The following is an 18,541-nucleotide window of genomic DNA, read 5'->3' as shown; positions in this document are numbered from 1 at the left end:
CATTACCGACAAACAGAAAATCAATATAGTATTACCCAAACTAACTAATAATTGTATGACTCTTTAATAACATGTAAAACAGCAACAATTATAAAAATGATAAACCATTTGATATGTTTAATATTAACTAATATTCAAAAATTTTTATTAAACATTTAATTTTTGATAATAATTTACTAAATTAATTTATTATAACAAATTTATAAAATCATAAATATAGATTTATAATAATATTAATTAAATAAAACAATATTTAATTGAAATAAACATTGTTTTAGAGAGTAGACTGTATTTTGTTTAAATTGATTTATTTTAAATTAATTTCGTACAAACAATTGGACTAAAAATACTAAATTTTGATTTGTTTTTTGCAGATTTCACACTTAGATTTAATTAGAAACAATTAGATTTAGGAGTTAAGACAAACATTACTACTTTTGGTAATTTATGATCTAATTGTCATCCATTAAGTATTATAATATATAAATAGATAATATATTTTTAAAATAGTATAATAACTTATATAATAAATAAACAATTTACTGATAAACCCGGTTTAAAATATGTATCAAATAATTAGAGTTCTGACAACTTTCCAATGGAAGGAAGTTCACTAATAAAATCCCTCCAATTTTCCCGGAAATATCTTCACTCCCTTTATCTTAAGAAAAAAAATATTTTATATTATTACAATAAATAATACTAAAACATAAATATTTTACATAAAATTTAATTGAAACACTTAAAAATACTGTTTAATATAATATTTGTTTTTTAAACCTTATAATAAAATTTCTTGTCTAGAGTTCAATGTGTTAGCAAAAGTAAATAGATTCCCTAGGAATTTCCAGGGAACATGCAAAATAGGACTTATGGTTAATAAAACGAGGAATGGGATTTGATCTAACCCTACATATAATAGCACTAAAATGAACTACTAATCCATTAATAATGTTAACGTGAATATACAGTATTATAATGTCTTAATCATATTTTTATTTTTGCAAATCTGATAATTTAATTGTATGAATAATAATTTTATTATTAACTAAAAAAAGTTATTAAAAAGTAAATCTTTAGCTAACAGTAATTTATAATAAAATAATTACTATTTATAAATATTAACTTTTTAAATTTTATTCTAAAAATAAAAACTAAGATTATATTTTTCAAGTAATTAATATTTTTTATATCATAAATAATACTTGACTTGAATTATTACATAATCTTACATTAAATTTATGTAATAATATTTTATAGTTGTTTAGTTTGTGATTTAACATTAGTTTACATATATGTATAAGTTGTTGTACTACTGTTAGCTTATTTTAAATGTACAACATTTTAAAATACAAATTGAAGATTAAATAGTTTTATAAAAATAAAAAACAAATTCATATGATATCAGTAAATAATGACAAAAACTAATGTTATTCAGAGGGGTTTATATTGTTAGCAATTTCTAAGAACTAATAATCAATAAAATGATTGAACTTTTGGTGAAACGCTACTTATTATTGTCACCATTGGGTAAATACTATACTTTTGGGTGCTTTATGTCATTGCTGTATATTTTTCTATAAAACAGACCATTGGTCTAATGGACGCATATCGGTGTGTACTGTAGTAGAGACTCTATATTATAAACTCTAATAAATAGCTAACTTTAAACCTAAAGCAATGATTCAAACCCAAGGGGTGTCCTAATGATAGTAACAATAGAAGACCTAAACATAGGTTCCCATTAGTGACAGTCAGTTGTAAACAATAGCAATAAATGCATTTCTCTTACAATTTTACGATTCAACTAGACTTTCAATTGAATGTATTTATGATTTTACTTTTTTTGTGTCTAAAACTATAATTTGCTTTAGCTATTAATCATCTCTCTCTCTCTCTCTCTCTCTCTCTCTCTCTCTCACACACACACACACACACACACACACACACACACACACACACACACACACACACACACACACACACACACACACACACACACACACACACACACACATAAGCGTCAATCGCCCATAAAGTAAATATTGAAATACTGGTATTGTATAAAAAACAATGAATATGATATAAATTGCAATATTATATGAAAACGATATATGAATAATAATACACTAAACATTTTCAGAACAAACTCGGTACTTTTTTATTTATGTTACTTATGTTTTTTGTGCTACATTTGATAAGTATAAAAGATACCATATTGTCATGAGTTGTTTAAAAAAATGCGACATCATTTATGTAATTATATAATTATTTAATAGAGATATAGTTACACAAAAAACATATGTAATATACATAAAAAGGGCCCGAGTTTTCGATAGATCATAAGGACTGTATATGAAATATACAGTAAACCCAAATTATTGAAATTGCAATTTATTTACTGTATATTTGTTATGATTAGCAAAAAATTAAAACTTAAAATATTTTGCTTTTATAGACAATTATTATTGAAATTTTATCATAGTAATATTAAAAAAGTATTTGTAATTTTTCAATTGATAAATATTGTATATTTGATATCGACATAAAGTAGTTTATAAACTAACAATTGTGAGAATAATTCAAAATAAAAACATAAATTTGATTTGATTGTCATTTCAAAAATAAATAATATATAAATACTCGATTCAAGTGAAAATTGTGATGAAATAAATTTATTTGATATTTTTATTCAAAGCTAAAATCAAATTTCAAGTTTTAGATCTCAATGTCTATTCAACTCAAGCCAGAGAACTATTATTATGATTGCATTCAACTCTGTATTTGAATTAAATTATTTTTTGGCATTTATTTATAAACTTTAATAAATACAAACTTTTTTCGGAGAATGAGTTTTGTATCAAATAATATATTATATAATAACAACTATATGAATATTGCATATATTGTATTGTATAACATAAATACAATACAACATATGATACTACAGTAATATAAAGTTTATATAATAAGCTTAATTAGAGGGCCAGAGGCCCACCGGAAAGAGTAATGGATTGCATAAAATATAATAATAATTTTAATAATAATAATAATAAACTTAAACTAAATATTACGCAATGGTTATGTGCGAAAATAGTTTGTTTATGATATACATTACTGTTCAAACATACGGAACAGCGTACAAACATCCCGGTGCCCATTAGCTGGTGAAATGCAGTGTAAAAACATTTGCAGTATATTTGCCGATAACCGAAACTTTTTATTCAATCAAGTTTTTATGGGTTGAAGTGCTGTCAGAGAGAGAGAGAGAGAGAGAGAGAGAGAGAGAGAGAGAGAGAGAGAGAGAGAGAGAGAGAGAGAAACTTAAAGTGAATAATTGCCGATAAGTAGGAGTGTCTCAGAAGCTTAACATTCAACGATGTGGTCCTCTATAGACACGAACTCTCTTAAAGAAAGAAGATTTAGTAGAGAAGTGTATACTTTTGGTTTCATTAGTTTATGGATTGTATGTTAAATCATGAAAAGTACACCTTTTTGTCTCATATAAGGTATATATTGTTGTTATACCTTATCTTTTGCCATAAGTTTTATTAATGTTATTCTAAAGTTTAGTTGAATTACAGCACCAGTTGTTGTGTGGCTTTCCTCTGGTGTGCAGTACTTATACCGCATAAGTTGTGCGGCAATAGATATACTATATATACATAAAGTCGACGCATAGTTGGTTTGATTGGCCGTTCCGTTGCATCTAATTTTTAATATGTGTTTAGTTGTCTGGTGTGGCACTGGTAGTTGTGTTTGTCTACTAATTTATAGTGTGTGTTATAACTTATAACACTTACTTTATAACACACAATAATTCTAATTAAACTCAAAAACTATAACATAATTATTTAATACAACTTATCCATTGATTTGATTGATTGGATGGTTAGTTTAGGGAACTCATATTTAATGCCAAATAAAATCCATAATTGTGTTCAAAATATTAAAACTTAAAAAGTTTATTTAATAATTTTCTAAATAATAACAAAAATGCAATCGTTTACATATTTTCAAGTTTTTAAATTCATCTCTATTTATATATTACTGATCATTACATTATTGGGACCATTGATTATATGCCCAACAAAGGGACTGTCAGTTTCGGATATATGTGATTATAGTAGTGGACAACAAGTTTATTGTAATTGTGATAATCAAGGAGCGGATGAGGCCCGAGAGGTCACTTGTTTTATCATCAAAAGCGAAGGACTCAACCGGTCTTCTTCTATATGGAAAGGATTCAAACTCCAGAAAAACATAACATCACTGATAGTTACCACAAGATTTGATGCGAGAATCACTTTCATACCGATGTCAGCCCTCAAAAATATTGACAGTTCTCTACAAAGATTAACCATCAATGAGATGAAGTTCGGACATCTCGAGAGATATGCAGTCAATAATTTGACTCAAATAGAAAAAATAATTTTAGAAAACAATGAGATCACTGGTCTTAATGAATATTCTTTTGCTTTTCTACCGGCGCTTAAAAGCCTTTCCATAGCTAGTAATTCATTACAAGTATTAAAAGCTAAATCATTAATACATTTACCGGCGTTGGAGTCATTATTTCTAGATCGGAATCGACTGATAACTATTGAAGACAATGCATTTGATGGTCTTAAGAGTCTTAAAGAGATTGATCTTCGACTCAATGATATATCAGTCATCAGTTGGACCACATTTAATGGTCTGCCATCTCTTAAAAATTTGGATTTGTCTCGCAATCGACTTAAAACTATTCCCGAAAATGTATTCATAGGCGCACCACTTCTTCGTGAATTAAATCTCAATCGAAATCTTATAGAAAGTATTGATGAGAAGGCCTTCCGAAACACATCTCATTTAATGTCTTTACTATTAAGTGTCAATAAACTCAAACATCTTTCGAGTCTAACCTTCAAAGAGAGTCCAAACTTAGTTATTATTGATTTGTCTGAAAATATGTTACAAACTTTTGAAAGCGAACTCATCAGTGATTTAGTGTCAAAAGGACAGCAGTTTGTCGTTTATCTCAGAGGTAATTATCCATCTGTTATATAATGTATTATTATTTATTATACTTATCATATAATAAGATATCACTTTCTATACTATAATTAATGAGCGCTAAAACGTATGATAAAAATTGATGCTTTGTTGTAGAGTTGTCTCAATAATTAAAATTATTTATATTATATAAACAGAAAATAATATAATTTTCAAAAATATTTAATTTAAAATATAATTTACGCTAATTATAATTGCTGTAGTCAATACTATATATGCTTATTTTTTAATATATGTAATTACAATGCAAAATTGAATTATTAATAATAATAATATTTAGTTTATGATTGTAAAGTTTATGTCGACTTTAATCAATTACTGTAAAACGGGGACAGTTGGTAACCATACTTATTAAGTCTGCTAATGAAAGTATTGTATTTTTATTGTTTTTTGCAATTTGTTTGCAGAAAACTCTAAAAATGAATAATAAGCTAAGTTTTTCATATAGCATATGATTTAAAGCTAAAATTTTAATATAAGTGTTTTATGCTATTAGAGTATATTTTACTTTAATGTAATTGTTTGCTATTATAATAAGATATATGACATAATATTACTACTACTTGTGATAAGTTTAAATAAATTGATTTTAAGATAAGAAAAGCAAACATAATATACAGATAAATATTACACAAGATTTTGTTTCCACGTATTAATTGCATTTAATGTTCAATATTTGTATATTAAGTTTTATCAAACTATAAAAGAGGTATAAAATATGTTATCATCGATTGGCGCAGTGTTTGTAAATAAACCTTTTGATTTGACTTCACAATAATATTTTATGTTTACCTCAATCTCTATTATCAATGGCTGTATTAAGTAATAGCACTTCAAAAGGTAAAAAAAGTGCGATAAAAATGAGGCACCCGTTAGTCAATTGTCAGATCAATTGACTATCAAAATGCATGTAAAATTCATTGGTGTGCTGTCTATCTGTCTATTTGTATATATCTTTATTATTAAGTCATTACAATACAAACAAAGGAGTGGTTGGAGAAGGAAGTGGTCTTAAAATATTTGTTTTGGACACATGAGTGCCAATGAGTGCCACTTATTTAGCACTGAGTTATTCATAACTTATGTATGTATGAAAAGCTGTAGTTTCTGGAGTCCGTCCGATCTTTTATATAAAGTCTTTCAAATTGTTTATTCTGTTGACTCTATTTTTAACAGATTTTTATTTAAACAACTTTTTTATCCATTCACTGATTAAACATTTTATAATATGTGAATTAGGGATAAATTAGAGAAACAGACTCTTTAAAAGGCAAATGAATTTGATATCATTAAACTTCATTTAATTTGCAAAACAATGTATAATGTATTAAACCATTTTAGACAATAGAAAATAAACTGTGTTTAACCGAATTTTATGCAATATTTGATAAATAGTAACATAGTTTTATGAAAGTATTTGATCAAATTATTTTATACAAAATAGATTAAAATTTTGTGAACATAGTTTTTTAAAAGTAAATAATTATGTATAAAAATTATATATATGCTTATTTAATATAACGAGCTATAAGTTTATGCAAATAATATACAATAGATTTACAAAAAGGTCAATAAGTAGTTTACATAATAGTTTATATCCACTTCTATTCACAATTAGATCTGCAATTGTATTTATAATACAATATAATTTATATCATAAATTTTTTTAATTTTAATAAATTATGATTAATTGGAAATAATGGATTAATACAAAATTGGATAAGTGGTTAATTTTAAAAATTAATATTTAGTATTCATATATACTGTAAATCATTAATTTTTAAAACTTGTTTCGGGTTCAGTTCGATAACAAAATTGTTTGGGGTTTCACGGGAGCAGTGTTTTACATGTTTTATACCTCCTATAGCACAGGTGTCACGGATTATAAGTTTGGTTTCAAATAGCGATTCTTTCAATTAGACATAAACTGGTTTCAAGAATTTGTGTACCGAAGAGATCGGTTCAAGAGTTTAGGAATTTTGTCTTAATTCTGTTGATTACCAAAACTCATACATTTTTCCGAATTGTATTTCACTTTATTTTGTTTGAATTAAAAATAAAATAATATTTAAGAAATCAATGATATATAGAAATCTTCAATAATAAAAATTATAAATAAAAGCATTTATTTTATTAAATATAAAATATTAGTCAAAATATTTCTTATTATTTTTGCATTTCTTATGTTTGCAGTTCACTAAACAAATAAAATGACAAAAATTCTCTGATTAGATAATTTACAGGTTATTATCATTATATCATAAATTTACTTCAATTTACACATTTAGTATAAGAAGTAAACAACAAAACATCAAATAGTAAATTCACTTTCAAATCAACAAATATGAGTCAAAAACCCTAATAGACTTATTTGTTGATCATTTTTGAATAAATATTTTTTCCTTAATAATAAATAATTTATTGTTTTTAAGATAATTTTCTAATTAAAGTTTTGTACTGAAGTTTGATGTTTTAGTTGATTTCACATTCAGTTTTATTGTTCAAAAAATGTTGAATTACTGCAAACGACTTTTAAAGTAATATTTTTGAGAAATTTTGGGCAAAACTTTATTCAAGTGTTTGATTTTTTTCACAATTATATGCAATACTGTATTATTTTTTAAATATATAATTATTTACTCTCTATAAGTAAACTATTTTACTTAATTGTACTTGTTTATTTTATAAAAAATTATTCGAATCCGCAATGATTATTTATAATTTATATCTATTAGAGTTACCAAATACACAAAATTACTTTAGAAATAGTAAAGGTATCATATATTTATAGTCTATTAGTATAATTTTATTATTCAATTACTTCAAGTTTATACGTTTAATACTTTTTGTTATAATAACAACAAATTTATATTTAATCAATACATACAATAAGTAGTTATATCAAAATAACTATCAAAATATTATTAAAATCTTATTTAATTATTTTAAATATTATTCAATAAATTATAAATAAACATATTGTTTCTAATTAAAATAAATTTAGATTATAATAGAAAATAAAGTATTTAATTTATCTACTAAATAAATATGATAAACACAGTATCAAAATTAATAGTATACAGTGTTGGCAGAGACAAAGTGTATGTATAATACAAAGCGTATTATACAGTATAATATAATGTAAATTATATGACAATTTTGGCTTACAAAAAAATTTAGCTCCACCTAATAACAAAAAAACTAAGATTCACAATAAAACACATGTTTTGTAGTAATTATTTTTTAAAATAATTTTGAAAAAATTTTTAATTGGCTATTCAATTTAATTCTGGTATCGAAATTATTCAAATATATTAATAAAATAATTAATATTAATTTTTAATAGTTTTAGAAAACAACTATTCTAATAACGATATTGAAATTATGTAATAATAATAATTTTAATATAAAAAATTAATATTTTATCATTGTTTATGTAATTTTTCTAAAATTGTAAAATACATCCATTACATTGTATTTTACTGTATTTTACAAAACCAAAATTGAAAACCTTGTATTTTTCCAACTCTGATAGTATATATATATTTAGATTTTTGTATTTGGTCATACTATCTTATAATTGAACAATAATATTTCAAAAGTAAAGTTTATAATGATAAATAAAATGGACTTTAACTCAATAAAAATTTATTTTATAATAATATTATTCAACAAAATGATGTCTAAATACTGTATTTTGTTAATGTAAAACAATAAGCGCTTTACATGAAAGATAACAATAAATAAAATGATTTTATGTCAGAGAAAAATAAATTGCAATCATTTAGCATATAATCATAAATAAAATGAGACATAACTAAAATATAATATATAAATATATAATATATAAACATTAAAATTCGTGTCAAACATATAGACAATTTAAACACACAAATCAAATGAGACTTTAATTCTAACAAAATTTGTTTTCTTTCTAAACAATCTGTGATATGTTTTAAAAATTTAAACATATATTTGATTTGTTGTTGTTATTTGTTGGCTAATAAACATAATTTACGGAAATATTTAATTAATTGATTGACTACATTGCGTCTATAAATACATATCAATAACTGTTATAATAAATAAATGTCACGCAAGTATTTTTATAGTTTGTTTTCAACTAAAATAAATACCTCATAATCTTAAAGACAAAACATTTATTAATGCAGTTATTTGTCAAAAATAAAATTAAATTTAAGCATTATTTTAAATTATCATATACTGGTATAATATGCATAGAAATAACAGTCTCTTAAATGTTAATACAAAGTTCAGTGAATATAGACTGAAAATAAAAAGTATTTTGACTGCAATTTGGCGGAAAACTTAATAAAATAGTAAATATTTATCATAAATTCATTGTACTATTTATTGAGTTATATTATCGTTAATTTTAGCCGCAAAGTGAGTAATGACTATAAAGAGTTAATTGCATATTCATATAATTTATTTTGTGGTCTATATGTACAGTATATACTATAGAGTATTTAACACTTTACACGTAATACTTAATAAATTTTTTAAAAAATATTTAAATATGTTTTATAAATATTAATTCAGTTCTCATTTTTTTACTTTTTACAATTTTTTTTAACTATCTTAATAATTACTCAATGATTCACTGAATACTAAAACATTTAAAAATAATACTCACAAATAAATTGTTTGTAATAATTAGAATCAACCAATAAATTACATAACAATAGTAACATTAATAAATTATTTGTTGCATTTAACAGCAAGCAATTAATTTTTCAGTTATTAACAATTAGTCATCAATTATAGTTGAAATACTAATTGTAAAATGATTTCAATTTTCAAGTGTAAAATACAATAGATTTTAATAGAGATATGTCTAAGTAAAGTAACATTTATTATAACTTACATTATATTTAAGTATAGATCAATAATTTGATAAATTGTAACATTAAATATACAATTTGTTGTTATGGATAATTTCTTATTTTATATGTTATGTATTATTTTGTTTTTAACAATAATCATTGTAAGTCTAATACTAGTAATGTATAAAAAAAATTTTAAAGAAAAAATTTATGACTTTCAGTAAATTTTTTTGTATTTATTTCCAGCAGTGATAGCGATGACAACGACTAAATGCAGTTATGTTTTGCTAAAATTATATACATTATTATTATTGACCTAAAATTTCTTCCATAAATTTTCGCTAAATTTTTTCTTACTTTTTATTTAGTTTTACATGAAATTTGGAAAAAAATATTAATAATATATGATATAATATTTTATACACAAAGTTTTATTACTCAAACAATTACCCGTTTATTATTAAATACAAACATTACATACATTTGGGCGAAGTTTAACTTTTTAAAGATTTTATTGATTGTGTAGAAGGGTTGGAAAAATACAAGGGTTTTAATTTTTGCTTTTTATAATATAGTATAATTAGTGTATTAGTATAATAATAAAATAATAAAGAAATTTCTAGAAAGTTTCTAAAAGAAATTTCCATTTATGTGATCCCCATGGTTAATTTTGTTCTCTCGATATTTGTTATCTGTAACATTGTTTTTACAAGTAATAATAAAATATTATTAATAATTTAATTATTGATTAAAGTAAAAATTAATTAATTTAATTATATTATATTAAACTATGATATATATATAATAAAATGATGAATAAAATTTTACAAAACTGATTATTATTAAATAATTATAATTATTTATATAGGTATCCCATTTATATAATACATGTAGTATTATACAATAATCTACATTATATAGTATAATATATGTATATTATTATGTTTCATTAGTATATTTATAGTATTACAATAGCTATAGATATGGGGATTCCATAGTATAACAATAAATTTAAATTTCTATAGAAATTTATTCCTGAGAAATTTTTTAGAAACTTTCTAAGTATAATACAATTTATATCGTACAATCATGTATTATACATTTATAAAAACTAATATTTATATATAATGTTAAAGAATTTAAAACAATTATTCAATAACTATATAATTGTCAGAAAATCGTTATTTTTATAATAATTGTTATTTTCTAAGAATAAAAATAAAATAAATTAAGGTAAAAAATAAATATCAAATCTATATTATTATAAATCATATTTATTTTTGATTATATCAATATTTTGATACTAAATGGTGCTAATTTTTATTTTGTATAGAAAAATTGTCATGTATTATACATTGTGGTATACTGTATAATACGCTTTGTACTGTATTATACAAACATTTTGTTATTGAAAACACTGTTGTGTAGAAATTTAGTTTTGCGACTGTTTTAATAAATATAATATTTATTTATTTAATAATTAAATATCTGAGACATTTCATCATTTATATAAAAATTTATTGATTATTGATTATATGTTTATCATATTTCAATAAATGTAATACTTAAACTCACATTAAAATATTTTTTGTTATTCATTTAACATTTTACTAATTAATTTAATTTAAATTAATTATGTTATAAATTTTGCATATATGACATCAACTACAGTATATTACACACTAACACAAATTCAAATCAAGGTCTGTCTTAAAATAGTAATAATAATAATAATAATAATAATACAGATTAACACATTTAAAATTATTTAAATTTATGTTATATATTCGAAATTATTTAATATAATTAATTATTAAAAATTTAAATTAAATTTAAATTACTTAAGAATGTAATTTATTTTATATAAATTTAGTTCTCATATTTATTGAAGTACAACACATAGATGTAAACATAAAAAATATTTTTTATTAACGACTTAAAAGTTAAAGAAACCACAATTTAACTAAAAAACATAATAAATAATTGCTACATTTCACAATTTATTAATAAAAATTATGTGATATTTATTATAATGAATTATAATGTTATTATTTGAGATTTATAGAAATAAAAATACATATACAGTATATTGTGATTAATAAATATTACATTTCTAGAAAATCATGATAATTATAAATACTAATTCTTTGATATAAATTACTATTTTAATAACAGTTATAATATTCTATTTACAGGCATTAAAATGGTGTTATGTATATATTAATTTCAAATTTATTATAAAAAATAAATTATTTAATAGAATTTTAACAATAAAATAGTAAATATTAATAATATAATATAATATGATATACAGCTAATAAAATATTTGAAGGCTTGTCTATATCGTGTCTATCCTATATCCCGCAGTTGTTTGAAAGGCAATTATGTTAAAATAGTTTTTATATTAAAAATCTGTTTATTTGATGCTATTTAATGTTAAGGATTGCCTTTATTTATAGAAATCACGAAACCATTTCATTAATTTATGATATAATACTATATGTGTAAAGTTGCCGCAATTTACAGTATTTATATTGTATATATATATTTTATAATAGTTTATATACAATGTATTTTCTATGTATATCATAGTGTAAATAAAAAGAATTTGATTGATATAAAAACACATTAAAAGTTATAAAATATTTTCTATTTGTCAATATTTTATATATAATATTTAAAACAAATTAATATGTGTTGAAAAAAGTAAGAGTAATATCAAATAACAATTTCATTGGAAAGTTGTGTCAACTAATTCAATGAAAATGATGTTTTGCTTCAATCATTTTTATGTAATTTAAGCATTCATTTAGAGTATATTAACCCTGAGTTTGTACAGTATTTCTTGAAGAGATTTTCACATAAAAATACTATTAAATATAATATAACAATAAATGTCTATTTATGGTAAACTTCCTCATCATTTATTTTAAAATATTTTGAAACTTTTCTATAGACTAGTGTTGAAAACAAATTAATGATTGTGTGTTTGTGTGATTATATTTGATGGCATACAAACTCTGTGATACAATATAATAATTGTCGGAAAATATAGTTATATGTCATTATATGGTAATAATCATTAGATTATAATATGATTCTAACATAATATGTAATACAGTATTTACTACTTAATTATAATTAAATTATAAAAATTTCGGGCAATAATTTGATTTAAATGAATCAATGAATACTTACTATTTGATACAGTAATACATAAATATATAATAATAATAATATAATATTTAAAATCAAAGTAAAATTTCTTATTTTGCTATACTTTTAGCTTTTAATTTTCTTTTGTATAAATTCAAGTTTTATATAAATAAAAAACAGATTAAATGACATTAGATTTGACTAAATTTTAATAAAAATTTAGTGTATAAAATAAATAATACATAAATATCAACAAAATTTTTAACTAACTATAACATACAGTATTAAAATATCAATGATATTAAAAATAGTTGATTGTATGGATTGAATAATATGTTTGTAAAAATTGTTGTCATAACAGATGTGACCCAACATTATATTCACTAAATTTACATTCAATTTATCGCAACCACACAAAAACATATTGTGTTTCATATATTATATACATTTGTTATAAACAAATAAGTAAACGTATTTTAATGACATCGGACGCACCCACAGATCATTATGGAAGCACTGGAACCACATTAACATCATATTAAAAATTTTATTATATTTAATATTAATATAATTATAAAAATGCATTATTAGCTTATTAGTCAAAAATACAATATATATGATTAATATATAATATGACTTTTAAATTAATTTTGTCATTATATATACTTTAAATTACATTACAATTACATTATATATATTGAAAAACTCAGTTATATTTGTTTCCGTTATTTCAAATAATTTTAAAAATAATATTTTAGATACAAATGAAAGATAAAAAATAATAGAAATATGTGTAATCAAATAATGGCATTATCTTAACTACCTGTAAGTTTTTATAAGAAAATAATTTAATAAATTAGTATATTTAGTACAATATTACTAAAATAATTGTAATATATTTTTCTAGAAAATAAAGAAAAAAACTATTTTAAAATAATTATTATACTATATATTAAAGTATTATAAGCTTATATCGGTATAATTGGTTAATTTGAATTAACTTTTATTATTATTTATTTAATTTACACCACTTAACATAAAAAATCATTTAACAAGTTTTGAATTTGATTTAAAACATAATAGCTTTAAACCACATAAATTTTCTGACTTATATTATACACAAATTTTTAATTTATTTATATAAAATATGTGCATAAATTATATAATTAACAATGATGTTTTCTATAAATATGTATTATATTTTTTGTTTTCATATTTAAATATTTAATCGTATTTATAGTGTAGATAACAGATGTTAAGAGTAATAGTCGATGTAATAGTCAAACATAAGTCCATTTACTATTAGTTGACGACTTTGCATATATTTAACTTATTTTTGTTGAACTAAATACTGTACAATATTACTATACATTATTGTAGTTGTTTGTACAATATGTTTGACATATGTTAGCTTTTTGAATGACAATAAGTACTTTTAATGCAATTAATGTTAATTATTGTCCATTAATGTAAATTAATTAAAAAATAAAATAATAAATTGCTGTAGTGCATAATGTTACAATACTGTAGATTATTAATATACAAAAAATGTTATGTTAGATATGAAGCAATTTATTTTTTAAAGTGTTATCTTAAAAATAAAAAAATTATATAAGAATGTTATGTTAAATACGGTATTTTATATATTATAAAACATGTATGAAAAGCATAGCTTTATGAATTGCCTTTTAACTTAATAATCACGTATAAGATTTAATAACCATTAAGATTTTATAATAGTTTTAATCTTAAGATTAATTTTTATTTGAACTTTAAAATGGTATTTAAACTCAAAGTGTTATTAGAATTATTAATTTGCATTTTATAAGTATTTTTAAAAATCCTTTTTAATATCTGTAATATTAAGTATATTAAGTATTTTCTGACAACATTAGCATAAATAATAAATTTGATTTCAAAAATTTATCAGGCAAATAACTTAAATATATAATAATAATAATAATAATTTGTTTAAATATTTGTTTTGCACATTGACCCAAATAATTAATACAAATATTTAATGATTTTGCAAAAAGAGTCTCTCTCTCTCTCTCTCTCTCTCTCTCTCTCTCTCTCTCTCTCTCTCTCTCTCTCTCTCTCTTCTCTATAAAAACATTTAATAATAATTAAAATAATGATTATTTGCGACAAAATCAACATAACATAAAAGCGTAGAAATAAACATTAAACTATCAGCAAAAGTAGTGCCATAAAAATGTTTACAAAATACATTTGAAATACTAATATTATTAATAATACTAATTAAAAATAATAATATTATTATTTTAATACTATTTCAAACTTAATATGTATTAAACATAAAATTTAAATTATTGAATGACATTCACATTGTTTTTAAAAATACTGTATTTATATAATAAAAATATAACTAATGAATTATTTGGTTTATTTAAATTATGTTACCAACCCATTGTCAAACCCATTTCCATATATGATAATTAGTGTTATATTTTTTTACATAAAAAATAAGTAAAATTTTCAAAGTAAATTTCTTATAAAAAGTTTTTAAAACTAAAAAATCATTTACAATAATATAAATCTAAACAAAAAAAGAGAAAAATAAACACATCATTATTCATTTTGCAGAGATTATAATAACATTAATTTATATTACATTACACTTAACGGCATTACAGTGTAAATGCTTTTTAGTAAGTAATTGTAAAAATTATTATTAAACAATTAAATCATAACTTACTTCAATAACCGTTACCATCATAAGCATCAATAAAAATTCAAAATATTTCATATTGCATCATACAATAAATGTTTTATTTGAATTTTGAAAAAAACAAATTTATTTGAAAATTACTTTTTAAAATTTTCTAATTTAACAACACTGTTTTTAACAATACTAGTGTCTATTTTATGTATGTTTGTACAATAAAATATGTTAAAAATTTATGTGTATTACACATTGTGTAACTTTAAATAATATATTAAATTATTGTAAACCAAATAAGTAATTATGAATAGTATCGTATAATAAATTAAAATACCATTTACTAAATCAACAATAAATTGTAAATAACTAATGAATAATATATGCAAATACATGAATATAAATCTTTGTTTTTCATAAAACATTAAATTCATTTGTGTTTTATGTTTATAAAAAAGGAAAACGATTTTTTATTCAAACAAATCAAAATCAAATATTTGTTTTTAAATATTTTTTTGTTTGCAAATTTCCATTTAATAAAAAGCATTAAATTTCATTGATTTTATTAAAACCATTTGCTTTGATTAGTTTAAGTGGATATACTGTAGTCACTAAGTATACTATTGTTTTACGTATAAATATGTAGTTCACAGTTATTTATTAAAATTTTATATTTGCATTTTTGATTTTGTTAAATAAATTAAAATATTTATTTTTTAAACCGAGTTATCAAAAGTGTTTTTTTAAATTTTATTTATTATTAATTGCAATTTTTTATTAAATTTTTTTTGTATTAATTTAATTTTAATTGATGATAATTTTGTCTATAATTAGTTTATAAGTCTGGATAAACTATTATTAATATACACTAGAATATGAATTATTTATTTTTATTAAGGCTTAAGAGGAAATTAATAAAAATGAAACACAAAACATTAAGCCTTAACTTTAGGCAATTTATAAAATTTTATATAAATAAAATCTATTGATATAAACAGTATAAACATTGCAGAGTAGATTATTATTTTATAATATAGATAACATTTGTATCAAATATGATATTAAATATATATATAAAAACTCCAATCTTTAAAGTTTCTTATAATAACTATTATATTTGATATTATTTTAAATTGCTTAAAAATAAATTTATTACATAATAGCACAGATACTATATAAAAATATAATAACAATAATCTTTATGTTGAAGTTTTGTTATAACATTATATTTTACAGATTGTTAATTCATGAAAGACTACTATTTGTCTATAAATTGTTTTAAATGCTATAAAGATTTGTTAAAAAACTAGAACAATATTTATCGATAACACAACTAAATTGAAAAAATATATAATAAATAAAATAACAAACAAGTGTTACTGTTTTTCACAAAAATCACTATAAAAATTGCCATAAATATATAAATATTAAAAAATATATTTTGATATTATTTGTAAAATAATATTAATTAAATAATAATTTGATTATGATTATTTATTAAGGTATTTTTTTATTAAATATGATTTGTAATTAATTTTTATTGTTATACAAATGTTAAATTATATATTATACAAAAAGTTAGTAAATCATACAATACTAGTGATAAAAATATTATATGAATTAAATAAATATTTGATATAATATACAATAAATTAATTAATATATAAATTTATTTATAGGTAATCGACTTGAATGTGATTGTCATCTGTTGTGGTTAAGCGATAGAAAACAAAACTTTAGTGAATTACTTCAACGGGAGTTAAGATTTGTTAAGTGTGTGTTTCGTACAAATATTATGGGTTTCAATGTCGACGATGAGATCAAAGTATTGGATTTGGGCCGAAACGAGTCGGTCCGCAAAAGTTGTTCACATAATTCACTTGATTTTGAAGACATTTCAGACAATACCAACAATAACCACAAGAATAACGATGACTCGTATGAGAATGTTATCGAAAACAAAGATAATAATAATAACAATCAAAGTATAACACAATCAGAGTTTGACAATAAAAATGATTTGAGTTTAGAAAATAAAAAAGAAATTTTAGAAACAAAAATATTGTCGACTGAATTGAGTCCTAATGTTAATATCAATGGTATTGACGAAGAGATCAAAGAAAATCATTTAACTGAAACAAAGAGGAAGAAGACTATGACAGACAAAAGTCATTTGGGTGCCAGTCGTGAAAGACAACCGACCAATGGATCATCCATTTCCTTAATTTATTATAACTATTATATTATAAATATATTAATTCCACTTATATTTTATTTTATACAAAATAGTTTTACACATTAATAATATTTAATATATAATTGAATATTATATTTATAAGAGTTTGGACACAAATTCTGTGATAATGATAAACACAATAAATTTTAAATTATTAGTTAAATGAAATCTAAATAACAAACATATAATTAGAATTGTCGTAATTTAATCAATTGAGTGAAATCTATAAATTGATAAATAATATAATAAAAATTATTACATTTTTTTATAAAAACGATAAACAGAATAATAATTAAATGCAATACTAAAAATATTTTGAGTGCACAAAACAAATCAATGCTTATATTTGAGTATTAAGATTATGCTATATTAATATATAAAACATTTTTGTTATAAACTTAGACAATTGCCAAAATGTAAATTATAAAATTTATTGTAATTTAAAATTACAGTATATTTAAAATACTTAAAATGTTAAAATAAAAAACAAATTATTATTTGTAAATAGAAATTATCAAATAACTTAAATATGCACTTTAGATAGTTTTTATATATTAGACTTAA

General features: G+C 21.1%; 1 protein-coding gene across 1 annotated transcript; it reads left to right on the top strand.

Moving 5' to 3' along the window:
- Positions 1-3,452: 3,452 nt before the first annotated feature.
- Positions 3,453-17,962, top strand: LOC128960620 (slit homolog 3 protein-like; the record flags this gene model as incomplete). Its single annotated transcript, XM_054306746.1, has 3 exons — positions 3,453-3,509; positions 3,585-5,026; positions 17,421-17,962. Coding segments are annotated over exons 2-3 (1,572 nt in total), but the record flags the coding sequence as incomplete, so codon positions are not given.
- Positions 17,963-18,541: the final 579 nt, after the last annotated feature.

The sequence above is a fragment of the Oppia nitens genome, unplaced genomic scaffold, assembly GCF_028296485.1.
Source record: "Oppia nitens isolate AA-2021 unplaced genomic scaffold, nextdenovo-longstitch-racon4-pilon3 scaffold13_pilon_pilon_pilon, whole genome shotgun sequence".
In the NCBI taxonomy this organism is placed as follows: Eukaryota; Metazoa; Arthropoda; class Arachnida; order Sarcoptiformes; family Oppiidae; genus Oppia; species Oppia nitens.
This window is presented reverse-complemented; position numbering and strand designations above follow the sequence as displayed.